At 40.7% G+C, this 27,107-nt stretch overlaps 2 protein-coding genes and 2 pseudogenes across 7 annotated transcripts; 3 read left to right on the top strand and 1 right to left on the bottom strand.

Annotated features, from left to right (window-relative positions):
- Window positions 1-10,232: 10,232 nt before the first annotated feature.
- On the top strand, window positions 10,233-12,032 carry LOC133889620 (WUSCHEL-related homeobox 1-like). Its single transcript, XM_062330072.1, has 2 exons — window positions 10,233-10,489; window positions 10,589-12,032. Exons 1-2 carry the CDS (start codon window positions 10,233-10,235, stop codon window positions 11,496-11,498), a joined length of 1,167 nt encoding a protein of 388 aa, XP_062186056.1. The 3' UTR covers window positions 11,499-12,032.
- A 540-nt stretch (window positions 12,033-12,572) lies between these two features.
- LOC133888285 (U11/U12 small nuclear ribonucleoprotein 25 kDa protein-like) lies at window positions 12,573-14,823 on the bottom strand (annotated as a pseudogene).
- Window positions 14,824-15,216: 393 nt separating this feature from the next.
- LOC133888284 (PHD finger-like domain-containing protein 5A) lies at window positions 15,217-16,630 on the top strand (annotated as a pseudogene).
- A 4,172-nt stretch (window positions 16,631-20,802) lies between these two features.
- Window positions 20,803-25,920, top strand: LOC133888280 (zinc finger CCCH domain-containing protein 30-like). Of its 6 annotated transcripts, none has more exons than XM_062328463.1 (5): window positions 20,803-21,233; window positions 23,420-23,482; window positions 24,352-24,467; window positions 24,568-24,692; window positions 24,776-25,920. In XM_062328463.1, the coding sequence occupies exons 1-5, from the start codon at window positions 21,206-21,208 to the stop codon at window positions 25,746-25,748; spliced, it is 1,305 nt and encodes a 434-aa protein (XP_062184447.1). In that variant the 5' UTR covers window positions 20,803-21,205; the 3' UTR covers window positions 25,749-25,920. The 6 variants fall into 6 exon arrangements, with proteins under 6 accessions (XP_062184447.1, XP_062184448.1, XP_062184450.1 ...); XM_062328466.1 differs by lacking the exon at window positions 23,420-23,482 and adding an exon at window positions 23,890-24,036 and having other exon boundaries at window positions 20,805-21,233; window positions 24,258-24,467; XM_062328467.1 differs by having other exon boundaries at window positions 21,182-21,233; window positions 24,258-24,467.
- The last annotated feature ends 1,187 nt before the right edge of the window (window positions 25,921-27,107 follow it).

Genomic DNA, 27,107 nt, shown 5'->3' with positions numbered 1-27,107 from the left:
TATGAAAAGAACTCGCTAATAAACAATCCAGGTAATCAAACCCAAAATTTAGAAGGTACGTAACTTTTCGTTAGACAAAATGACAACCAACATTAGCTAGCCACACAAAATCAGCATTTTTGAACTGGGGTGATTGATATTCGGGACCCTTCGGTTGATATAGTGCCAAAACCCAAAACAAAATGACAACCGACATTAGCTAGCCACACAAAATCAGCATTTTTGGATTGGGGTGATTGATATTCGGGACCCATCAGTTGATGTAGTGCCAAAACCCAATATAATATCTCCTTCTTGGATTCCAATTATATTGTCTGCTAGTGGCACACACTCCAACAGTTCCACGACGCACAGCATTTTGGGACCGTGCTACGTCATTCCGGCGATCAGCTAGCCATGAGACTGGATGGACATCTATATTGGAGGGCAGATTAGCCGAGTGAAGGGCAGGTCGAGATCTTTTTTATTTTTATGTTTTTAAAATCCAAAAATTGAGTGATATATATATATATATATCTGTTTTGAAATTTTGCAACTCTATAATCACGTACTAAAATTGCTGAAAGATATGTTTTAAAAAATACAACGTTTCAATGCTTCAAAATTAAAAACACTATTGAAATAGTAATGGAAAATGATGGAGAGGAAGCTATCATGTATGTCCGAAAAAATCAAATAAAAATATGACATGTAAATTGAGAAAAAAAATCTAAATTTTAAAGAACGTCAAGACGAGGCCAACGAGCCACAGTGGGCCCAAGGAGGCAGGGCAGGCAGCAAGCTCTGACTCAGGTGCGCCCACCACAGGGCTATTGTAGGCCGGTAGGGGCGAACAGAAGTTGATTTTTTTATTTTGAAAATCAAAAAATTGTAAAACTAGGCATTCGTTTGGATAAATTAAAAAATAGGCTAGTGTCGTCCAGTTGTAAAGGCGATAACAAGATATTGGCTTTCAAACATGCGATAGATTTAAAAAATAAAGATATCACCTTTCCAATAAACATCAGGTTAAAAAATAAAAAAACACCATAGTCTATTTCTCTCAAAATTTAAAACACTATCCAAAAAGTTTGATGTCACCTTTCCAACGAGCGATATATTTAAAAAAAATAAAGATATCACCTTTCCAATAGGTGTCAGATTAAAAAATAAAAACATATATATCTATTACTCTCAAAATTCAAAACACTATTTAAATAGTCATGAATTTTTTAACCGAACTGTTGTAGATGGTACTATGATCAAGCAAACAAAAAAGATTTAGACAAAAAATAGGATTTGTACCATTTGAATAAAAAAGATAAATTTTATTCTACATAGTCTGTCAAACCATTTACAATGAATTTTGTCTTTTTTGTTTTCATTGTAAAGTTAAAAGTCACATGATTTTTTACGTGAATTAAATTTGTCTTTTTTCCCCTCATTGTGAAGTCACAAGTCACCGATTTTTCACGCGTGTGAGGTTTGTGGCACTCTAACCCAACAATATTTAGCTCGTGCGATACGTTTTTACCCTCACATCATAGAAATACTTGTGATAACAGTAGGATATAATTTTCTTTTAATCCTTATTTTCTGAAACATTTTATGATTATTTGGAAATCTAAATGACCTTAAATTAAAAAAGTTTCAACTACAAAGTTGTAGATCTTATCGATGACTGCAACTTTCATATAAAGTTTGTCCACATTCGAGTTCATATGAAAAAATTATGAATTTTTTAAGATAAATTATCATTATTATCACTGCATTATCACGATCGGTTCGTAAGATTAATCGTAGTGATACTCGACGAACTATCACTGCTGGTGTGCGGTTAGAATCAACAGTGATAGTCAAGTTTCACTGTATTCTTTTTGAATGGATATTTAGTATCGGTCCTTAATACAAACTGACAATAATATTTCATCACTGTTGGCTTGTAAAAAGCTGATAGTGATAGGTTGACATATAAAATCTATTCTGTAAAAAAAAAAATAGATACAAATATATAAACACTATGGCGCAGTTGGTGTTACTCGGTGAATATGAAAAGATCTCGCTAATAATTTAGAAAGTACGTAACTTTCCGTTAGACAAAGTAACAACCAACATTAGCTAATCAGTATTTTTGGACTAGGGTGATTGATATTCGGGACCTTGATGTAGTGCCAAAACCCAAAACAAAATGACAACCAATATTAGCTGCTAATGTTGGCTAGCCACACAAAATCAGCATTTTTGGACTGGGATGATTGATATTCGGGACCTTTCAGTGGATGTAGTGCCAAAACCCACAAGAATATCTCCTTCTTGGATTCCAATTCTCTTGTCTGCTCATGGCACACACTCCAACAGTTCCACGACGCACAACATTTTGGGACCGTGCTACGTCATTCCGGCGATCAGCTAGCCACGAGACTGGATGGACATCGATATAGGAGGGCAGATTAGCCGAGTGAAGGGCAGGTTGAGGTCTTTTTATTTTTGAAATCCGTAAATTATGTATATATATATATATATGTTTGTTTTGAAATTTTGTAACTCTATACTCGTGTCGTAAGTTAGAAGTGTGACGGTCCAGTTGCTAAAAACATATTTTTAAAAAATAAAAATACATCATTTCAATGCTCTCGAAATTCAAAACAATTGAAATAGTTATGAAAAAATCTGAAAAAAATGGTATAGATAAAGCTATCATCTATTAAAAAATTCAAATAAAAATATGACCTTTAAATTGAGAAAAAACCCCCAAATTTCAAGGAAGACCAAGACGATACACAGTGGACCCAATGAGGCAGGGGCAGGCACCAGGCTCTAACTCATGTGCACCCACCACAGGGCCTATTGTTGGCCGGTAGGAAAGAACTGAAGTTGATTTTTTTGGGGCATGCTGTGACGGGTACAAATTTCAAATGGGACCATCATGGAAGCAATCATGTGATTGGAGAGATCAGAGCATGAAAAGATATGAATGTGAAGCAAATACTATGAAACTATTCTAGCTTTAGTTACAATAGATCCGTTCATATTTTGCTAGCCAGTTCTGAACAAGACTACTTTTCCTTTGGGCAGTTGTAAAAAAATCTCTTGGAGCAGGGCACGCATAATGGTGCAATTTGCTGACGAGACATGACAAGCACTTCAACTGTCTCAATTCTGTTTGCGTACATTAATATTTTGCAAATATACAAATATCTATTTAAAAAAATGTTGAAATATCACTCAAAAAAGAATATACAAAGATGTGCCTAACATTTGGACAATAGTGAAACAATCGCTACTATTTTACCTAGGTACGACAGTATATCACTAAATTATGGAATTCACCATGTATGTAATCTCTTATAACTAGAAATATATATATGGAAAAAATATGTTAAAATAAACAGTATAACAAAGCGGATAATAAACTCCCACATGATGAATATATGGAAGGCTCACAATAGACTTATAGAAATATAAACAAGAATCTATCTAGTAAGTGTAACTGTGTAAGTGATCCAGTGAGCTGACTACCACATACTAGCAGAGGATGATGTGATTCCCAAGTCGCTCTGACTCCACCGCCGATTATATATATATGCAAGAATACACATCTGTTTGAAATAATTGCAGGAATAGGCTATTGTCATCTGTTTATCGGACAAAAACAAGATATCGCCCGTTGAATGGAGCTCAACGGTCAAGGTATTAAAAAACCCAAGAAAGCAACGTGTCGCTCGTTTACCGGGTGAAAGATCTCGCCCGATGTATGGGTGACATATTGATCTAGCCTGTTCAGCCGGTGACATCATTGTGTCGCCCAGTGAACGAGCGACACGTTGCTTTGCTCGATTTAATAAAATTTATGGCAACAATAGGGATATATGCACCACAATTTTTTTTATCGAATCTTCGGTTGCCATGAGTTGTTTGTGCAACATTTGAGATACACGGATTTGACGAAAACAAAAATTTAAACTTGGTGAATTTAATAGCAAATGTGACATTCATACATGTATGGTACATGATCATTGTAACCTAAACAAATATCGTGTCTAAACCTAACATGATTTAGAGAATGTAAAGAATAGGATTACAACATCTGATTTACTTAGTGCAATATAGGTACTTTCCCTTCCTCGCTGCTTCCGATCCTGCCTCACACAACCGACGTTCCTTCTCGCGCTTTCTCTCCCTGTCTGTCTCACAGGCCTCTGTCATCATGCGGTTATTCTCCTCTCTCATCTTCCACGGCTCCTCCTGAATGTGCTTACGTGTAGCTTCCCTCATCTGGTTGACTTCCATCTCATGAAAGTATCTCTACGTTGTGTGATGCTCATTGTGAAGGAGAAACACATCCGCTTCAAATTGCTCAGTATCTAGCCACCATAAGAAATCACAAAGTGGTGGCGACGACTAAAATGAAGATTAAAATGTTAAGTGGTAAATTTTAGTTGTTTCTAGAGTAGGTTGGGCAAAAGTTATTACCTAGCAGCGGGAGCCAACATTGATGCTTCCCTGAGATGGATTATACATGTAGTTGTGGCACATAAAGAACCTCCTTCCATAGGTATAGAAGAACTCAGAGGAGTTCATCACCCTACAAAGGTCTCCACATTATATGGGTACTTTGACCACATCATGTGTAGTATTCGGCATGTATTTTTTGGGAATGGATCGAACGCCATTTTCTTTTAAACTGTGGAGGTTGAGGCTATTGATTTGGTTATACATGTGGGTAGAAGATCATCTATTTATATAACGAATTTGTGCTGGTATATGAACTAAGTTCACAACAATTAGCCCTAGAAAGCAATTGATTATGCATTAAGGTGTGGTCATATCAACTGAAAAAAACTACTTATAAAAAGTCTATATCTGAAAATTCTACTTTTGAATAGTCTATATTTGGAAAAGCTACTTCTAAAAGGTATAATTATGAAAATCCTATATCTGAATAAGTTACTTCTGAAAAGATACTCGTGAAAAGTTTACTTGTAAAAATACTATTTTTAAAAAGGCTATATCTGAAAGTGCTAGTTATAAAAATCCTAATTCTGAAAAGCCTATATTTAAAAAGGCTATAACTGAAAACACTAGTACTAAAATAGCTACGTCCGAAAAGATTAGACCTGAAAAGACTAGATCTAAATATAGAGTATATGTTTAGAAATGTGATTAGTTGTAGTTGAAGCTATAAAAATTATCATCACGGTTAGATGTCTGTGGGTAACACAAAAGTAACTGTTGACATAGATAGAAAAATATCTTCTTCGAGATATCTCCCTTGTGTTATTGTGTCACTTCGCGTTCACCCTCTTGTTACTGAGACAGGAGTGCTTCACGTCTTTGTAAACCATGAGTAGTGTGTACGCGAGCTTTTCCGGCTTTGAGTAGCGCGTCCGGGCACTGTGTAGAGCCTTGGGGACGAAGTACTCCGACTATTGCCGGCTGCCTTCTTCCTCCTGGATGAGGACAGCGCATAAGGTCGTGGGGGATGCTGTGAGGTAGAGCAGCAGGCCTTCATCATCCTTCCGACCGAGGCGAGGCGATGCAACTCTGCAAGGTACCGCATAAGGTTGTCCAATGCCGCTTGAGACTTTGGCGGTCCTCTCGGAAGGTTCGTCAGTTCGTCACATGGCCAGCGAAGCTGTTCATTCCAGCACAACCCGATTTGGGGACGACGACGAATCCGAGCCGCCGAGCTCCACCCGCCCCTTCGCTTGATATGTAGATGGGTGCGTAATACAGTACAATAGGATCACCACAGGCCTAGAAGCGGCGGCGCGCAGCATCTCGGAGATGGAGCCGGAGGTGACGCAGATCGTGAAGGATTATGAGGAGGTACAAGGAATTCATGGCGAACCTGGTAGTTCGAGAACGTCGCTGCCGAGAACTCCGACTGCAATTCTGCCAAACGAGGCGGTGACCTCGGTCAGTTCTTCGTACTGCTACCTCTCCTGGCAAACTCGCTGGTGTATATGCACTCTGTATAGGGTTTGTTTTTTGGTGAACGGTTGATTCGGTGTGTGGATAGAAGAACTTCCTGTTTTTGATTCTGATTTGAATAACAAATACCAACTTCTGTAGTAGAGAATATGGAAACGTCTCTGGTAGTTAAACGCTCACTCTGATCTAGATGCAGTTGGTGTTGACTATGTACTACTCCCTCTGTTTTTTTTTAAGAACGTATTAGAATTTTTAAAAAATAATTGAAAGTATACTTTGATTATCATTTTTTAATAATATATTATCAATCGCTACAAAACCATTATCATATTAAAATATTAATAAATTGCTAAGTATGGTATTCGCCAGAACAAGCCATGGTCGTCAATCGTGATAGACAGCTTGGAATGAGTTACAGTACTTAACTGCCTCATTTGCTTCATCTATGCGGATTGAAGAATAAATCACAAAGATTGACATCTGCGTGAGCTCAAAGTTGAGCAACTTCGAGTTTTGTTCCTGGTATGCTGCGCTGCATCTTAATGCGACGCAACGGTGAACACTATGGATAACTATTATCAGATGAGAACAAAAGAACCACTTATGGCACCATATGCATGTGTTGGAAATAATGGCACTTTTAGATTTAATTTAATTTAATTTCTATATATGATATGAAATTCCTATATATAATATGAATAAGAACAGATAATCAATATCGAACAGAATTTGACTACCCTGATTAATCCCAACTAGATACTTGGGAAAGATCTTGACTAACTCTGACGAGCCCCGAGACACTCAAGTAGGAACTCGACTAAACACTTGAGTCTCGACTATATACCCGAGAAAGACTTTCGCTAGTTCACTCGACTAAACACTAAGTAGAGTAGATTGCAATATATGTACTCGATGGCGACATGAAATTCAGAGGTCCTCGTAATATCGATGTAGTAGGCAATGCCGAAGATGAAGCAGTCGAAATTGATCACGATGTAGCAAACGGTGACGGCGGTAGCGAAGTAGAGCCCGATGATGCAGAGGAAGTAGATCATGAGCAGTCGTGCAGGGCGCTTCCAAAAACCTTATTCACAATCTCCTGGTGCAGGATCCTAAGAGCGATGGGTTCTAGCTTACGCGTCGAGTACCTCAAATTTAACTACTAAAAACCTAAAGGCAATGATACGATGAGCATATCCAAGAAAAATGCAATTCACTGTTTTAGGTTCTAGCTTACGCTTTTTAGTTATTGGTACATTGACTTTCGTCAAGTATCCCCAAGTGCACAAATAAGAAAATGATGGTTTTTCTATTTTCATTCTTCATATTGGGTTTTCTCCTTATTCTTAGTAGAAACTCTATTCAGAATATAACATAAAGTCAATAAAACCTCCCCCATCATGCCTTAGATAAACACGCAGCGTCTAACATGGCATTAACTAAGTTAGTTAGGATTTGATTCTTCCTCTCAACTACCCCGTTTGATTGAGGCAAATAGGGAGACATTCTCTCATGAATAATTTCATATTCCATACAGAATAAGTCAAAGTCACTTGAGAAGTATTCTCTATCACGATCCGATCTAAATCTTTTGATTTTTCTTTCCATTTGATTTTCAACTTCTACCTAGTCTAGAGCCCCGTCTTTCGATTTCTATAAATATACATAACAAAATCTAAATACATCATCAATTAAAGTTATGAAATATCTTTTTTCACTCTTCGTCAACACACCATTTATTTCGCAAAAATCTAAATGTATGAGTTCTAATAGTGCCAAATTTCTTTTTTTTTTACTGCCTTATGAGGCTTACGAGGTTTCTTAGATTGCACACAACTTTGGCACTTAAAACCTTTGGCAATCAAAAATTTCAGAATTAAATTTAAGCTGGAAAGTCGAGTCATACAACTAAAGTTTATGTGACATAACCGTGAGTGCCAAACACTAGCCCCATCTATATTAATATTGCCACAAATATGGTTCACAAATTTATTGCAGAAATCAGCAAGAGAAAAATGAAACATGCCTCCGCAAACATAGCCTTTACCATTAAAAAGTCCATACCTCGACACGACTACTTTATTGGGCTCTAAAACCACTTCAAACCCGTCTCTACAGATAAGTGAACCACTAACAAGATTCTTGTTTATTGAAGGAGCATGCTGCATATTTCTCAGTTGCATGATCTTTCTCGAAGTAAACTTTAGATCTACCATGCCAACACCATGAACAGAAGCATGAGACTCATACCCCATTAAAACGGAAGAATCTCAAATGACCTGATAAGAAGAGAACATTGACAAGTCAGTACACGTGTGTACATTAGCTCCAGTATCAATCCATCGACTAGTAGACTGATTCACTGAATGAACAATATGTAAATTATCATACCCACTAGTTCCATCTCCAGTGTTGCCAATGGTCATGTTGACAGACTTGTTCTTCCCTATGTAGTGTTGGCAAACTTTAGCCCACCACACACAAAAAAGGGTTTATCATATTTGTTCATATTTTCTTCTTTAAGTTGTTGGTTTGTTTGGCCATATTATATTTCCCTTTGTACTTGCCGTTAGATGACTGTTACACCGTATTTGCGCTAGACTATCCATCACCTCCTTTGTTATGCACATCCTTAGCCCAAACTTTCTTCTCAACATTAAGAGCCGCAATCAGACTCTCAACAAAGATTTCTTGTCTCTTATATTTTATAGTAGTGGCAAAATTCCTCCACAAGAGAGGCAATTTGGCAATGATGCCCCCAGCCATAAACTTGTCGGGTAAGGCATACTTTAGAAGTTCGAGTTCCTTTACAATGCACTGAATCTCATGAGCCTCATCGACTACCGATCGATTATCAGTCATCTCGTGGTCATGATATTGCTACATGACATACAGTTCACTGCCTATATCTGACACGCCAAATTTTGTATTCAGCGCGTCCCACAACTCCTTAGCGTCCTTTATGTTCATGTACACATCACAGAGACGATCGGCAAGAACGCTAAGAACTCATCCTACAAAGAGTGTGTTGGCTTCCTCGAACTTCTTCTCCCCATTAAAGAAAAGAGTTCCTTTATGCCTATCAGACGCAACCCATTAGCAGTTCAAAGTTGTAAGACACAAAGTGGTTTTGACCTACCATCTCTTAAAGTGCACATCGGTAAAGTTGTCCAGTCTCAGTGCATTGGCAAAACCAGACATCGTTAAATCAAAGTACCTATAAAACAAGATTTTTGAATTGTTGGAAATAATATCACTTTTAGATTTAGTTTAATTCAATTCCTAATGTAACATGAATAAAAGCAGATGCAGATAATCAATATCGACTAGGATTCGACTAGCTCCTATGTGGCCCGACTAGATATTCGAGTAAGATTTGGACGAGCCCCGACTAGACATTTGAGAAAGATCTTGACTAGATTTTTCGAGCCTCGACTAGATACTCGAGAAGGATCCCAACTAGCTTCAACTCGACACTCGAGTATAGACTATAAAGTACGTACTCGACAGCGATATGAAATGCAGATGCCTCTATGATGTCGATGCAGTAGACGACAATGAGGATAAAGTAGTCGAGGATGATCAAGGTGTAGCAGACGGCAACAACAGCAGTGATGTAGAAAAAGTATAACACGATGATACAGAGGAAGCTGATCATGAGCAGTCGGACCGAGCGCTTCCCAAAAATCTTATTTGTCCTCTCCCCGTGCAGGATCCCAAAAGCAATGGGTTTTGGAGACCTGCTCTCCCGTTCGTCGGTGTATACCAACGCAATGAGATGGAGTAGACTACGTGCGACGACGCAACAGAGAGAAATTGATAAAACCCTAATTGTGTACATACGGTCTCTTCTTTATGACGGCGACTTGCAGATATATATAGAGGAAGAATCGTGCGGTTGTGGCGCGCCACGATCTGACTCCGTTATACGTCTCGATCGGACTTTTAACCGATACGACTTCCATATAGTTATATGTTTATCCACGTAGCAAAAAGAATAAAACTGCAAAAGGAGGTTGTGCATACGCAAACAACTGGACCCGATTTCGACAAAACATTCACGCAAGTGTCGCGCGCTCGCGCCTTCTGCTACCATGGTGGCAACATGAGGTGAGCGAGCACGCACGTGTATTCACCTAGTCCTCTTATCCGCATATGCTACATGGATAAAGTAGAGAAACTATTTTGAATATATCTTCTTTCGTCTCCACTATTAAGATGAGATTAAATGAAATACACTCATTTTTTATAGTCGGAACTTTAAAATTTATTTAGAATTATATAAATATAATAGGCTAAATCCATATATTCTAACTGGTATGAGAGGACGAGTAAGTGGCAGCAGCGGGGCCGTGTGCCGGCCGTCCGGGTCGCGGTGGACGCCGACGCCGGAGCAGATCAAGATATTGAAGGAGCTCTACTATGGCTGCGGCATCCGGTCGCCCAACTCGGAGCAGATCCAGCGCATCACCGCCTTGCTGCGCCAGCACGGCAAGATCGAGGGCAAGAACGTCTTCTACTGGTTCCAGAACCGCAAGGCGCGGGAGCGCCTGAAGAGGCGGCTCACCAACCTCAGGTATGGATCGCTTCGGTCTTCATGGTTTAATTAGCAGCTATTCCAAACTTGATTTCAAATGGTTATGGTGGCGTACTCGCGTGCATGGGCATATATCAGGCATGTCGTCTCCCTCTTCCCCCGCCGGCTTGTGCAACGGCAATGGCGGCACCGCGGCTATGCAGCTGGACACAAGTGCCGATTGGAACAACACTGCCATGGCCACCGAGACGTGCTTCCGGCAGGTTATTGTGCTTGTTTACAGTTACACTCGTCGACACGTTCCTACATGTGTCGCTACATTGTTGGGTGCGCACAGGACTACATGGGCGTGAGGAGCCCGGGTAGTCACCAACGCAGCACCGGCACCGCGTCGCCGGCGCCGTGGGCATACTTCTCGTCGTCAGATCAGAGTGCGGCGGCGACGACGGCGCGGGCGCCCGAGACGCTCCCGCTCTTCCCCACGGGCGACGCCAGCCGCCCGCGCCCGCGCCCGCGGCTCGCCGGCCCAGACGAAGCCATCCGCGGCGGCAGCAGCTACTACCTGCCCAACCTCCCGTGCTGGGGTGCGGCCGCTGCTACTGCTGCCACAACTGCCACTACTACCACTACCGTTACAATCCAGCAACACCAGCTGCTGCAGCAGCTGCAAGAGCAGCACAGTTTTTACAGCAACAGCCAGCTGCCCAGCCAAGATGCATCAGCAGCAGGGGCATCCCTGGAACTCACCCTCAGTTCCTGGTGCCCCCCTACTACCTGCCCAACCTCCCGTGCTGGGGTGCGGCCGCTGCCACTGCTGCCACAACTGCCACTACTACCACTACCGTTACAATCCAGCAACACCAGCTGCTGCAGCAGCTGCAAGAGCAGCACAGTTTTTACAGCAACAGCCAGCTACCCAGCCAAGATGCATCAGCAGCAGGGGCATCCCTGGAACTCACCCTCAGTTCCTGGTGCCCCCCTTATCCTGCAGGGACAATGTGATCAGCTAGCACTTCATTGGGAACAAACAATGTCCTCATGTCTCTGAACTCTGATGAGAGTAGTCGTAGTTGTAGTACTGCTGTCCTTGTCCTAGCTGCCTGTTAGAAGCATATATAGAAGCATGTCTGAAAGATGATACTAGTATTTGGAGAGATCTCTAGTACTATTTAGATAGGGAGTCTGCAGGTGCAGCTGCACAGGCATTAACATGCATGTTGCCTGGCTGTAGTGTGGTCCTCAAGTGGGTAATAGTGCGCTGCATCTGCATGCATGCTAACAGGTAGTACAACAGTGTGGTGCTGGGAGCTTAGTGGACTGGCTGTTCTAATGTGTTTGGGGATAGGAGCACAGTTGTGTCAAACTTGTCTCTCGCTTTTGCGGATTCCAGAAAAAGGAGTTGGCATCTTCCTGTCTGCTTGCTGCTTCCTCGGTTGGTTGCTGCTCAGCTGTTGACTTGAGACTTCTCTCCTGTTTGCCTTGTTGTTTCAGCAGGAGTAATGTCTCTACCACTGCTAGTTTCTCATTTCAGTCGTTCAGGAATGAAGCCCTGGGGCCACTTTTGTTGAACTGTTAGCTAGTATTCCCCTTGGAAATGCTCTTATTTGGTTGCAAGTGTATGTTTGTATCAATTTCTTATGCATTGCAGAATGTCTTACGTTGGTTAGTTGGTATGAAAACTGAAATGTTTGAACCTAAGTCAGACATATGACTCAATTAACAGGAGTCCTAGCCTAGCTGACTTGCAAAAACCACACGGTTCAATTGAAATAGTGAGATATTGCAACAATTCCCACTAACTTACACGATTACAGCAGCTCTGAAATAAGAAAACATGTATGACATGCGCGCAAGACGTAGCTTCCACAAAATACGCTTCCTGTTTGTCGACATAGTTAAAGCTTGGAGCACTCTTCATATCCGAAGCGACCACACTGCTTCCTGTGAGAACATGATGATACTGATCATGTCTTGACACCGGTTTTAAGGGTTTCTGTAGCTTTAAACCATGAGGTGGGATCACAATTTCCTGCTAAGGCCATGGAAGAAGTGGTGTTTCCTTCTTCTAGAGTGCTTTCGATACACTCTGGACATGATGTGTGGCGAGAAACAGACCTAGATCAACAGAGCAGAGATGAGGTCAAATTCAAACTGTTATAAGCGGAGCAAGTGGAATGCTCCTGTTGTCACTGACTACCTTATTTGGTCCTACAGGAATGAACACCAACATTTTTCGTAAAAATACAGGTAGAAACTACGTTATTCTTAACGGAAGAACTACCTTGGAGTTATTACGAACGACTGTCATTATCAACTTCTCATTATGATGTGTCAAGCAGTAGTTATCGCAGACATGCTTCCTTGATCAAACAGAAATGGTATTAAGGGCACAGGAATCAATAAAAATATATAAAGCAGAGTTTTGAACTCTCATTATCCTAAACAACGAGAAATACCAGCAGACAAAAAGGTTCCAGAAATGCCACCAACCAAAAGTATAACAGCCTCCTGATTATAGGAAAATGATGAACATATGGCGGTTTCCAGCCTGAAGATGAACTATGAACCTCACCAAGGATGTGTGACTAGGTAGCTCACACACACAGCATAACTAAATTTCAGAACTACCAAATACAGCAATATCATGATGCTAGATTATTCAGGATAAGATGGCTTGGCAAGTACACGTTCAGGGGGAGGGGGGCTGTTCTGTACCAGCTATCATTGTGACAAAAGGCCAATAGGCCATATCACCGAGCCTAGTTAAGAAACTTAACATCATAAAGATAGAATCCCCAAACATAAATAGCTGCGAAAGCACAAACATATTACAATTTTTTGCCGCGTTGTACATAAATAAAGTAGTAGACCAATCCAAAACCTATACTTCATCATAACAACAATACTATCCTCATACTTCAGAACAACGCATAGGCACCGCACATTCTGCTAATTAGTGGTATGAAATACAAATATCGGGAACTCTTTCCAGTGAGCACTGCAGTCCGTATTGTTAAGTAAAAAATGTTAACAGATACGAAGCTACATGGAAATCAAAGAAATGGGATAATGCTTTGGAAGGCACCTGAAAATGCTTCAAGAAAAGCTTCAGGAAGCTATAAGCAACATATATCATCCACTTAAGTGGTAGATAGTACTGGCTTGCGTACTTCTAAACAATTCTAAGACAAAATTTGGTCAACAATTTCTTACCGTATACTGAGCTCAAACTAATTCTACAAAATGATGTTGAAAAATTATATTTACAAACTTTAAAAAACTATAATAGGAAGGACTTGAAAAATAAAATTTAGAAGGCCTTGCCTAGCTTCATGTGCACATGTTCAGTTCATCAAGCCTAAGCAGGTCAACCTCAGTGCAAAATTGGAACAGACTTCAGCTTGGTTTCTTAATGTCTCTGATCACTATATACATTGTCGCACATCCATATGCAGTAGTAACTCAGGTTGGTCCACAAATTGCCCAAGTGCCCATTGTATGAAATATTAGATAATAAATAAATGGCAAAGATCCATTTGCAGCATGTCAACGAACATTCGAAATCAGGACAGCCCCATCTGTTCTTGTTCTATCTCATTTTCTTCATGATAGCCAGCTTCAAATCCTTGACCGTGGCAGAGTTCAACACCGCGACATCTTTCACATGGAGAGAAGAAGCAGATGAATAATCGGAGGTGAATTAGGACAGATACACGGATCATAGGATCTACTGGATGGAAACTTGATGAAAACGAGAACAAAATGCGAGGTTTGAAGGGGTCATATACCGAAGGAGGTACTGTCCAACTTGACGACGGTCACCCTCATGGCGCTGCCGAGCTCGACGTTTATCAGCGTGTCGACGTCGGCGAGGGAGGGCTTCCTGGGGACGTCGGCGAGTATGGGGTCGTCGAGGAGGGCGGAGAGCATGGACTGCAGCCTTGCCTGCTTGGCCTCGCTGCTCTGGTAGGCGGCGAGCTCCTCGGGCTTCGTAGAATCCGAATCCATCGCACCCACGGCCGCTGGAACGATTTCCTCATATAATAACGCGGAGCTCCGCCGCGGAAGCCTCCCCACAACGGCAACGGCGGCGCGACGGCGAGCTCGGCCGGAACTAGGAGAAGGGGAAAAAGGGTGCCGGATGCTGGCGATACCGCTCACGCAGTTCACAGCCGTCCGATTGGTGTGAGGACCGGTTTGGACGGAGATCCCTGTGGTGGCGTTTATAAGCTTCTAGTAGCATCAGCCGCCGCCGAGAAGGCTCAAATATATCTCGCCGCGACCTCGAGTCCTAGTCGCCGACCGCCGCCTTCCTCGTCGCCGTCATCTCGATCTCTCTGCGCGTCGCCTGCATGGAGCACGGAGCGCCACTGTGCAGGGCAAATCCCCTACCCCTTACGTGATCTCTAAACTAAACTTCTCCGTGTTAGAGTCGATGCGACTTGAGTAGGCGTTTCGTCGATTAGTCGGTGACAGGGGCGCGGCCGCCTGACCTTGCCCCCGTCGGGCGAGAGACATGGAGCTTCCGCTCCGGCACTCGCCGTAGCTAAATCGCGCTCAATCCGGCTGTCTTCCTCTGCAGTCCGCTCCAACTGAGTCGTATGGGCTCTGGTTCGTGACCTATGGCAGATAGGGGACGAGGGGGGAGCGTGGAAACTGGTATTCGTTTTGTTGCTGACTGGGAATCCAGGATGTTTAATGATGGATGTTGTTCGTTAGTAGTTCGTGTTGATTGCTGTGGTGGCCATGGTGGGATTGGGAAGCATAATCAATGATGGATAGATTCATTAGAATGATGTGCGAGTGTTGTTACGAGGCTTCGGCAACAATTGTTTGTGTAACTAGGTTATCGGGCCAGTCGGAAAGTGTAGCCTGCGGGCAGACTTCAACTTTGAAATTAGCATATGAAAGAATTGCCCTATTCAATCTGTATTTCAGCCGGTTAGTTTAGCAGACATATGGTGTATCTTGGGGTGGCATTCAGGGCTACAGGTTCACCTCCACCACAACTAAATCTGTAGGTCGGTTACTGTTCATTGATCATGTGTTCCGGGGATCGATTGGAAACATACACCTAGATGCCATGTCAGATGTTTTTATGATCTCATAAATAACTGACATTGGCTAGATTGCACTTTTTTCAGTCGGATTTGTGCCTGGACTCGCTGTATTTATGTCAATTTTGGTTATAAGTTGTACCTGTTTTCAATATTCTTCACCTTCTCCAAGTGAGCTATTCTTATTTAAATTGACAAACCTGGTTGACGCCTGATGTACTTCCAAAAGAGCTTCAATGTTAGTAATGAATAATTGAACTGCTCTGTGCTTCTCATGGGATTGCTGCACTAAAGTTGGTAGTGTTTGCAAATAATTTGCTCCTCTAGGAGACGATGCATCTAAAGCTCCTAGTGTTATCAAAAGGTGTACGGATAATTGATTGAATTAATAATTTGCTTCTACTAGGGATATTTCATTGAAATTTTGTTCTGGTGCTTGTTCTACCTTTTGCTTATGGACTATGACATTGCATGACTCTTATCTCTATGCTGCTCCACTATGATTTTACAGGTTAGGATCCGACAAGCATGGCGAAGCATCATACTGATCTCATCATGTGCCGGAAGCAGCCTGGCATTAAGATTGGCCGCCTATGTGAGAAATGAGATGGCAAGTGTGTCATCTGTGACTCATAAGGCCGCCTATGTGATTTCAAGTCCGGGTCTGTGATGAGTGCAACTATGGCTCGCTCCAGGGAAGGTGTGTCATCTGCGGAGGTCTTGGCATCTCAGATGCCTACTACTGCAATGAGTGTACACAGCAGGAAAAGGACTGAGATGGTTGTCCCAAGATTGTCAATCTTGGAAGCGCCAAGACTGATCTCTTCTACGAGCGTAAGAAGTATGGTTTTAAGAAGAGATGATCAAGAAATGGTCTCGATGGATTTGTCAGGTTATTGGGGCCTCATGTGTCGATCTGTCCCCCTGATGCCTATTGAGACAGCAGCATTGTAATCATGTTATGATTTGATTCTGATATGAGGATACCCCTGATATTCTCTGTAATAACTAATTGTACTGTATGATCTAAGTTTCTGGAGACTGCTTATGCAGTATGCACTTGAAGTTAGTTAATGACCATGGATGGACTTGAAATCCTGTTGTGGCCGTTGCCATCATATAATTGTTTGGGCTGTTCAACGACCAGTTACGGTTATCTGAAAAGAAAGATATTGGTATGTGACTTGTAGCTGAGTAGGCCTGATCTGCTTGTCTGAGAATCAGCTGGAAACAATGTTATCAGTTTGGCTTTAATGGTCAATAGCTTCTAAAATATTTACTTTAGAAATATAAAAACATGTATAGATTTATTTTAAAAATACTTTGATAATATTATATTATATTTTTATTAGATATTATAACTATATTTTAGAAGCTATTGGCTGTCAAAATTTTAAAAGTTTGATCGAATATTAGTTAAAGCGTCAAATATTTAAAAGAGAGTACCGAGGTTTGGAGGACTTGAGGGTGTTTTATTGTTAACCTTTTCCCCCTTGATGCTACTTTGAGCATGGTAATTGCATGACATCTCATGCCACTGTCACTGGTATTGGTATGTAGGAGATAATTCTTGAGAAGTCAGATACTTGGTTAGTTGAACTGCAAGGAGTAAGGAACCAGCACATGTGTTCAGGGGAAAGAGTAAGAGTAAGGAACCAGCACATGTGTTCAGGGGAAATAAAAATGTAGACCTTGAAATGTTCTTATATGATGATGTTGGCCCTAATGGAGATGGCTCAAATGAGTTGGAGAAGTACATGGCAGAACCACTTTTGAAGCTGAGTCGGTTTGATGTTTTAGGATGGTGGAAGAACAAAACAGAAGATTATCCTATTCTTTCACAAATTGCTCGTGATGTGATGGCCATACAAGTGTCAACCGTTGCTTCAAAGTCTGCTTTTAGTGCTGGTGGCCGTGTCATTGATCCATATCGCAGTCGTCTTGATCCTGAGATGGTACAAGCATTGATCTGCACCAAAGATTGGATAGCTGCATCAAAAAAAGGTGATAATTTAAATAGTTTATCATTTACAATTGTGTAAGAATTGGTACAAGCATTAATCCTTTATGATATTTGTTCTGTCTAAAATGTTACTAGTAAATATGTGGTCATAGTATTTTGCAATGTTAAGTTTGTTTCATGATCCTTTGCTTAGTTGCTTATGGCTGCCATCCTATCACTCATGATGTTGCTGAGAATTACTTATGGCTGTCATCAGGTTAAATATTTAGCATGATGTGCATAGAAGTGTTATACAGGCATATACAGGCATGATGTGCATAGAAGTGTTATACAGGCATATACAGGCAGAAAAAAGCTGAATATGCAGTAAACCATAACTGAAGCAGGTTTTTGTTCATATCAGAAAAGTTTTTTCACCCATAAATTAACTGGGAGATAACCTAGCAATACAATCATCTGATTTGTACTGTAGCACTTCAGATTAACTGGGAGATAACCTATCATTCTTAAGACATTAACTCCCAGTGCTTTCTCTATAGAGCATTCTCAATGCAGTTCTGTTCTAAAAGGAAGTCCCAGTTCATTTGTTCATCATTCATGTTATGGTTTCATATATTTGCTGTGATGTCGAAATCTGTCCAAATCATGATATTATTAGGTAATGGTCCTCAAGAATCAGTCCTTTTTGTCTGAGAATGGATATGCCCCATCCATTTCTGGTGTTTTGCTTGAACTGTGCTATCCAAAGTTCCAAACTTCTAAAGTGGGCTAGACGATTACAGCCTTATTGATTGAATGTAGCTTTCCATCAGATGCTGCAACAGTGCTTCCTGGTTGGAGATCTAGACTGCATAACGCAGTATTGATCTGGAATCTTTTGTAGTTACAAAATTAGCTCTTTATTTACCATTAGCTGAGTACTCTTGATTATCATGCCTGTATAACTGTGAGTCACCAAAGAGATGTTAACTTGTCAAGATCTTTTCATGCAGATCTTAGGATAGACGGGTAACAAATAATAATGCAGGTCTTTCTTTGATTTTGCAGATTCCAGGAATGTCCCATCACTTACGAGTGATCTTGAGGATCTAGATGCCAATTATAATGTATCGATGCATGAGGATGAGGTATGCATGTGCTGCAACTATGAAACTCAAATAATGCTATGTGCCTTGCTATATACATATATGCTGCCTTCTTGTAGAAAATACCTTGAAATATGTATTAAGATAGTACAACAATACAAGTGTTTCTTCATGTACAACCATAAATTTCTATCTAAATTATTTCCTTTTCGTGCATTGCAAAATTGTAGGAGAAGGAAGAAGAAGCAAGTGATCCAGACATGATGCATGATGAGGATGAGCTTTAGGCCCATAGTGAAGCCGTGAGGAATAATGTTTGTCTTGCCATTTGTGAACATGGTTCTACTCTTTTGTGTTCTCGTGGTTATGTATTACTAGTGTGTTGAATTATTGATCTCTTAACAGTTGCAAAACCTGCTCTTTTATGTTTCGGTGTTCCCGATATAAATTATTGGTTTTCGACCGTTACCGGCATATTTCCGTTCGGATTAGTTCGTTTTCGAACAACCGGAAGTGTCCCGTTCGTTTTCGTTTCCGGCTTTCCCGTTTTCGTTCCCGTTCGAGTGAGAAAATGTGAAAGTGAAAATGATTAGAGGCTTTTTCCGACCGTTTCCATTCATTTTCATCCCTAGCTGTTTGTGTTCTTTATTTCCGCCAAAAAGGATCTAGCTTAGGGCCTTAGGGGACTAAATACTCAGACAAGCAAAATATCACTTGAGTTTGAAACCGCACTTTGACATAATGTAATTTAAACAGAAGCTCCGTGTTTTAGTTGTCTAAAAATCTGAAATTAAATGTTGTTTGCTTGTTCGCATTATAGGTGGATCTGATACTAGTTATAACTTTACGCTGCAGTCCCCATTGAAAGAGTTGGCATCTGATGTCTCCTCGAAACGAAACGATAATCTACTCTATTAAAAATAACTACACCATGATTGAAGAAGAATCCCGTCACATGACCAAGTTTCACAAATTTGTTTGGACCTCGAAGACCAAGTTTCACAAATTCGTTTGGATCTCGAAAACCAGTCCCCGGTAGTAACTGGAAATGTATGGTTACCACAAAAACCGGTCAAAATTCAGCAATAATTTGAATAAATTCACTCGATCAAATTTGCAATTTGAGGGCAAAATCAAACTGAAATGATCGAACAGTAATCGGTCGAATTTCACCGGCAACCGACCAAATTAACCGATTTATCGATTGGTTTTTCTGTATTTCGTTCATTGACCGCATTCACCGGTAACCCGTTGAGTTTGTAGATTTACCGAGCGCATTTCTCTGTAATCGGTGAAGTTAAAAAAAACCCAAAAAATGGCTCAATCTTACAAAATCAATAACTAATTTATATGATCTTCAAATCAAGTGAAATAAATTTCGTTAGTTTTCTTGTAATATGATCTACATGTTAGAAGTATTTATACTCATAAAAAGGTTAAATATTTTCTATGAAAAAATGTATTTGCTAAATCTAGTTAAATGCATAGTTAACTCTTTGCTAATCTAAAAATCATGAAACCAATTTTGTTAGTCTTCTTATATGATCCTATCTTTTAAAAATACATGAACTCATGAAATAGTTATTGTGATATACATGATTATGTAAATATATTACAATTAGATTAATTCATAACTAACATATCACATCTCCAAAATTAATGAAACCATTTTTATTAGTTTACTTACACTATCCTTTATATAGAAAAAATAATAGTAGATATGAAAAGGTTAATTACGGTATTGTTTCTTAACATGTTCACTTTTTGCTTGTGAACTTTGTAAAAATCATGAAAAATTAATAAAACTTTAAATAAAGTGAAACCAATTTTAAACATCGAACATGCCGTATACAAGAAAATATGTGTTTATATGTTAAGATTTTTCTTAATATAAGTTAATAAATAAGCTGCATGTTTCAATTTTTTTTTTCAAACTTTCGACCTACAAAATATGATGCAAACGTTATTATTTTTAATTTTTTTCACAAAAGATCTTAGAATTATCTCTAATTTCTTAAGATTTTTTATTTACTTTTTAATTTAAATTCGAAAATCAATCGTATTATAAAATCGGTACGAACCAATAAACTTAGTAATCACGGTTATCAATAAGTAATCGATGAATTTTCAAACCCTGCACATGACCTGCCTCAAGAGAAAGGGTAATCTGGTACACATAAGCAAACCCTGACCTGTTTCTCTTCTCTCTCTCTAGAAAAAGCCTCAGAAACTGCTAAACTAATCCAGTCAGTCCACCATCCACTATCATAAAAAAACGGTGGGAAATCGCGAAGAAAAAGGATAAACCAAATCAAATCAAATTGACGCGACGACGAGGGTGGAGAGAAACAACAAATCCTCCTCTCCTCACCGCCACCTCCCGTCTCTTCACCTTCCAAATCCCCACCCCCTCCGCCGCCAGGTGTGGTCTTCGCCGTGGGAGCGACGAGGAGGGAAGGGGGCTGGAGGGGGGAAACCCTAGATGACCTGATCTCGAGTCGGGGCCCGAGAGTTTGTCCATTCGATCGCCGCCTCGCCCTGCCTAGGGTTCCCGCGCCTGTAGATCGGTTCCGTTCGGTCGGTTTGGGGAGGAGGACGCGGAGGGGAAGTCTGAAGCAATGATGGGGTCGAGGCGGTCGAAGGGCGTTTCATGGGCCACCGGAGCCAATCTCTGCAAGGTAGTCTTCTGATCACACCTCACCGCCCACGGCGACGAGAACAATTCGCGCCTTCCTTCCTTTCCTCCCCCTCCCGATCTTGTCAAGTCTGCGGCGTTATCGTTGTTGGAGATTTCGATAATGCTTAAATCGCATGGTACCTTGGTTGGTTATTCATGAATCCCTTGTTATCCGACTGCATGGGCACGGTATACAAAGGAGACACTGCCTATTTTTTTTATATTTTTTGTTTGCTAAATGTGTTCGGCTTTCCCAAAAGGAACATGCAATCTTAAGTTCCAATGCTATAAGCAGAGAAACCGATTGAGATGGATTTCACTCTACTTGCCCAAATAAGAAAGAATTGATTTGCATACACCGTTAGCTGGCAATGCAAAATGAAAAGGGAATGATTTCCTCGTATGTAAGTACTAGACAACAGCAAGATACAAGTGACAGGGGAATCAACTAAATAAATTGGCAAATAGGGATTTGGACGTAATTAGTGAAATAGATAATGGTTGAAACAACTTATCAAAACGAAAGTGAAACATTACATGTCAGGAATCCTTGGTACCAGTTGAGGATTTGGTTTACAGCATATACCCTACATCCCTTTCTTTTTAACATATATGCTGATGAAGCAAAGCTCGTCTCTTAAATCTTCACTGGGAAAGGATGCATGAAAGTGTATCTCTATTTATGCGTTCCCCAGGAACATAAATGTAGTTCAGGCTTTAAGTGTGCTTTCAAATTGTCCATTCAGTTATAAAGCATCATTCAGATTTTATCTGTACTGTGTTTATGTTCCAATCCGCCGCAGTTTTTGTCTTTTCCTCCCCAGCAAAGAACACATAATACCAAATTTACCACTTTCACGACAATAAACATGAATGCATATGATGGCTTCATAAGATGGACAAGAGTCGTCATGGTATACTCAAGGCAGAAAATCTGTAGCCACTAATGTCTATAAAGATCAAACCTTTTTTTGGCAGCATTGATATCTGCGATAACCAATAGGATATGGTTTTGAAATAAGATCTCATCATTCTCTTCTGAGCTGAAAAAAAAAAAGAGAAACAGCTCACTTTTCACTACCCTTGAACATGAATGTTTTCACGCGGGGACTTGTATATATGTCGTATTGTATTGAATTGTATATTGTTACTTCTAAACAATATCTTTGATTTAGTGAAGCATTACAAATATTCTCAGGCTTATGACCCAAAGGAGGATGAAAAAAATCCACACAGCTTGAATGTGAAAGATTTAGAGAAAAATTTCTTTATATAAAAGTATCTTTTTTAACAAATTATATAAAAGTACCTTTCATTTCAACGCTATTACACACTAGCAGACAACATATTCTGCAACATCCTACTGTAATTGACTCACTTAAATTTAGTTATTAGCGTTTCACATAGCGCGTGCAGTTGAGGTGCATTGTGCTAAAGATTAATTTTCCACTTGTTATTTGGAATCAACAAGGTTGTTCTCTCACTACAATCCAATAGTTAGGATCTTTATTAGACAGGACTGCACTGGTGAGCTGATCGTGTGATGTCCTATTCCGCGAGTTGATCACAGTGAATGAATGGACTAATGGAGCATAGGATAACCCTGTTCGTATGCTTTTTTTTTGGTAAAATAGACAAGCCTTCTTAATGAAGTGTTTGTATTTCATGTGCTGAAGAAATGTTTAGTTTCTTGCCTAGCCATGTGGCCACGTGTATGCTCCGATTCATCTTTTTTGTTGCCTAGCAAAGTAAACTTGTGCTAAGTTTGTCTTGAAATAGAACACGCCTTTACTTCCAGTGGACCACTGCAACAATTACCTTGCATGCTTTGTCTCTCATGCACGCGAGCTATCTGATATCTGATAAATGATATTATATATGCATGTTTGATATAGATTACAGACGCAGAATATCATAGTTTATTATGTGCCCGCCCATGCAGGCCCGCGTAATCCGAGCCAAGCCATTGGATCGTGGAAAGTTAACAACCTTATCATTTCCAGAAATTTAATCACATGTTACGATTAACATGAAGTGCATAATTTTTTTAAATGGTTATAACTACATGTGAATGAGTAAAATGCAGTACAAAACATTTGAAAGAATATGACCAATGTGCTACAGAACATTTGGAAGAATGGCTAATGTGGTACTATATATTGTCCTTCCATTTGCCCTTAAGAATAGGACTAATACGCAGAGCAGTGGTGGGGAAATGGACATGGAGGGGGGTGTTGCCAATAGTTAAAGGTGCAGACAATCTAAAGAACCCACTCTATGTCATTGCCTCTTGACAATTTTCTGTCATTAATGAGTGCAATAAAGTTTTCATCGTTTAATTTATAGTCCAGTAGAAATTCTAGTGATTCACTGGATATTAATTGTCCTTTTGTGGGGAAAAGAATATTATTTGTCTTGTTAATTTATGTAGCTCTTACCACTTCATAAATCCACCAGAACCTTTTTATAACATAAAGTAGTACGAATGAACTGCACCCATTTCATCAGTTCTGAATGAGACATTAAAGCATCATGATGAGATGCCAACACCTTCACTGGCTGGAATCAAGTGGGAATTATATAAAAGTTTCCATGCATGTCCTTGTCTTCTTGTCAGAAATCATCCTGATGTTATCTCTGCTATGTATCTGAATCAGGGCAGATGAATGTGTGGCATTCGTTCTTGTCATACCAAGATTCATGTGCACGGATCATTCTTCTTATGTTTCTAAGCATTATCATCCTATATGTTGGTGGATGGTGTTCGTCGTTGTTAACTTCATCGTATTTGAATATTCTGATGGGTATTGCTTAACTGAACTCATCTTTTAATTCTGCATCATTTGCCATTCTGTTGTGTCACCCCTGAATTAAAGCAGATTGGATAGTTAGTTTCAGAGTGGCAATTATCTTATTGCTTATTCATTATTGCTGAATTCATGGAGTTCAAATGTTGAATCGCTGTATTTCGTAGTCATTAAAAACTATAAATAGTAGATACTAAGCAACTTTGTAAATCTGTCAGGTAAGGCTTTTTCTGTCTGAGGATTCCCCTTCTCAAGCCGGATTAAGACCGCAGGACAATCTCCAAGCAAAAGGCTCATGGTTAATGCATGCAGCTGGCCCAAGCTCAGATGATTCCCTGCCTCCAGGTTTCGAATCCTTGCAGCCAACCAACAATCTCAAAATTGACATATCGAAAGTCCCTCTTATTAGGTGGAGATGCCCACCAAAGGTAACTAGGATTTTTATGTAGAATGTTGCATGGATGTTGCACTCTACAATGCCAAGATAATTTTCAGATTGGTGAATTTTCTAGCACTTATTTGTTGCAGATATTGTTATATCCTGATTGGCTCGTCGTTGCTGGAGAAGAAAGTGAGGAAGCTGCCTTACAGAATGAGAGAATATTTGGAGCCCTTGAGGCTATATATCCACGACCATCGAACATTCCTCCGAAGTAAGCAAGCTACACTTTGATTTAACATTCTTGAGATTTCACAATTCTCATTCCTTATCTGTGAACTTTTTGTGCCAATCCAGCCCATTTGTTTCTCCTGATGTGATAGACTCCCGTTATGATGACTCCCAAACCCAGTTGGTTCCTTTGATCCCTGTTGAAGAGGATGATGCTTCTGATCAATTGGAAGAACCTCCTGTGGATCTACCAAATAATTATCACCAGTCAGATAAGTATGACTTTGCAAATATCAGTCTCCCACGAATTTCAGGTGCTCCATTTACCACTGCACAACAGCAGCCCAGTGCTTACATCGGTTCAACAAGTGTTGGTCTCTCCACTGAACCTGATGTATTGGCTGCTGCATCTGCTGCATACACGGCAATAATGCAAACCAATCAAATGGGAAGTATGATTGACCAAGATTTACTCATCAAAATACTAAGTGACCCTGCACAACTTGAGAGGTTAATGAAAGAATATGGCACAATTAAACATGAACAATCAACCACCAGTTCTGTTGCTGCCACAATGCTACCAGGGCCACCGCCCCAAATGGCAGCGAGTGCCCCTGCCTCCTTTCCAGATCCTGTGGCAACATTTCACAACACGAACTCTACGTTGCCCCCTCCACCTGTGATAAATCGGTTACCTCCAGCTATTCCTTCGGTTCCCATGAATCCTCCTGCAAGTTCAAGTCAAGCAATTAACTTTTCAAGTGCCCCAGTTAGGGGTATCAACTATTACAAGACCCTCATCCATCAGCATGGAGGGGAGAGGCAGGAACCACTTGAACAGCATGGAATGCAGTTTGGAATATATCACCAATCTGTTCCTTCGCAGACTAGCACTGTTGATGTGGCCAGCGTTGGTGCTATGCCTGGAAGAGATAATAAGGCAAGGCTTACGAAACCCTGTGCTTACTACAACAGCGCCAGGGGATGTCGCAACGGTGCAAACTGCACTTTTCTGCACGATGTATCAGCTGCGAGGAAGGAGCCGCCAAAAGGAGCAAAAAGGGTTAAACTAGACAACAGGATAGCCGGCCAGTATTGAGCAGCCGCTGTTTGCTTAATTTTTTGCTGTTCTTTGGTTCAATATCCATTTCACTCAGATTCAGTAAATATAGCGTGTCAGCTCCTTGTTTCTTTCACTTACAGTGCCCATTTATGTTCGTCAACAAAAAAAAAATTGGTTTTGAAAGAAAGGTAAAATATTCCATGATTAATTGGAGCTCAGTCTTTACTGAATCAGTTTAGTCTATTATCATGTTAATTGGTGGTAGCTGTGTCATGGTTTTGTGGCAAATTTTGTGCTAGGTTCATGGTGAGGGGAGCGAATGGTCTGTTTTTGTCAAACTGAGATGTGCGTATCTTGAGGTACGTAAAACATACGCCGGAAACAGACAGACCCATCCATCATTAAATCATGATTCCTAAAGCATGCCTCGTGTGCTAGCATTCTTTTTTTTCTTTTTTTAGGGAAGGTAGGGATTTTATTCATTTATGTCTGAAACACAAATATCCACAAAGTTTAGTGGGATACAGGCCATAGATGACGACCACCGTTCAGGGAGCTAGGAAGTGACACAGAGGGGGCTGATGTGCTGATGCTAACACGAGGTGGATTGTTGAGCTGGTGTTGGGTTGGTACTGAGCTGCTAGGGCTCCTTGTGTTACATGGACTGGATCTAGGCTGCAGCTCTTAACCCACATCCTGGATCCGTCCACATGCTTAGCTAAATTATGCGCATCCGTATACTTTCATGATGAAAGGAACTAGAAGCGAAGTCCCTTATCTTCCATTTAATCTCGTTAATGATCGAGACATACTCACATCCACACTAGCAGTGGATCCAGGGGGTTTAGGGCTCAAGCCCCATACCGCGGACCCACTTGGGAGTCCTTCAATTGTTGGGTTTGGAAGAGAAAGAAAAGGAGAAGGATGAGGAGGGAGAGAATGAAGGAGAAGAGAGAGCTCCTCTAGTGTTTTTTCTCTCTGGATCTAGTCCTGATCTACACCTGTGCTAGGGGAATGGATCCGGACCACTCAATGTTGGATTTTTTATTTTTATATTTTTTGACTTAAATAGTCAAAAAAATATATACCTCGGATGGAAAATTTTGCATATATAGGCATCTGCCACCCTTTAAAAGAGTTGCAACCCTTTCAGCGAGCGACAGGAAGTCCACTCATGCCATGGTGACGCACCTAGTACCACCGTGACCCCTTGCCATCCTCTCAAAGGGCGGTAGCTCCTGTCGCCCTTTGAGAGGGCAGGTAGCATTCCCCTGCCACCCTCTCAGGGGCGGGTACCCCCCCCCCCCCCCCCGCCCCACGCAGCCTCGGCCCCTACCTTGCCCCCTTCCTATAAAAATGCATAATTCAATGAAAATGGTCATTTTAATCCAGGAA

The sequence above is a fragment of the Phragmites australis genome, chromosome 13 (genome assembly GCF_958298935.1).
Source record: "Phragmites australis chromosome 13, lpPhrAust1.1, whole genome shotgun sequence".
In the NCBI taxonomy this organism is placed as follows: domain Eukaryota; kingdom Viridiplantae; phylum Streptophyta; class Magnoliopsida; order Poales; family Poaceae; genus Phragmites; species Phragmites australis.
This window is presented reverse-complemented; position numbering and strand designations above follow the sequence as displayed.

What these genes read in the sequence shown, in the direction of transcription:
- LOC133888280 (XM_062328462.1), top strand. Translation starts at nt 21,174, where the DNA reads ATGATGGGGTCGAGGCGGTCGAAGGGCGTTTCATGGGCCACCGGAGCC. An exon ending in CCGGAGCCAATCTCTGCAAG is followed by an intron (nt 21,234 to 24,257) that starts GTAGTCTTCTGA and finishes TAAATCTGTCAG; the next exon opens with GTAAGGCTTTTTCTGTCTGA. An exon ending in CCATCGAACATTCCTCCGAA is followed by an intron (nt 24,693 to 24,775) that starts GTAAGCAAGCTA and finishes GTGCCAATCCAG; the next exon opens with CCCATTTGTTTCTCCTGATG.
- LOC133889620 (XM_062330072.1), top strand. Translation starts at nt 10,233, where the DNA reads ATGAGAGGACGAGTAAGTGGCAGCAGCGGGGCCGTGTGCCGGCCGTCC. An exon ending in AGGCGGCTCACCAACCTCAG is followed by an intron (nt 10,490 to 10,588) that starts GTATGGATCGCT and finishes GGCATATATCAG; the next exon opens with GCATGTCGTCTCCCTCTTCC.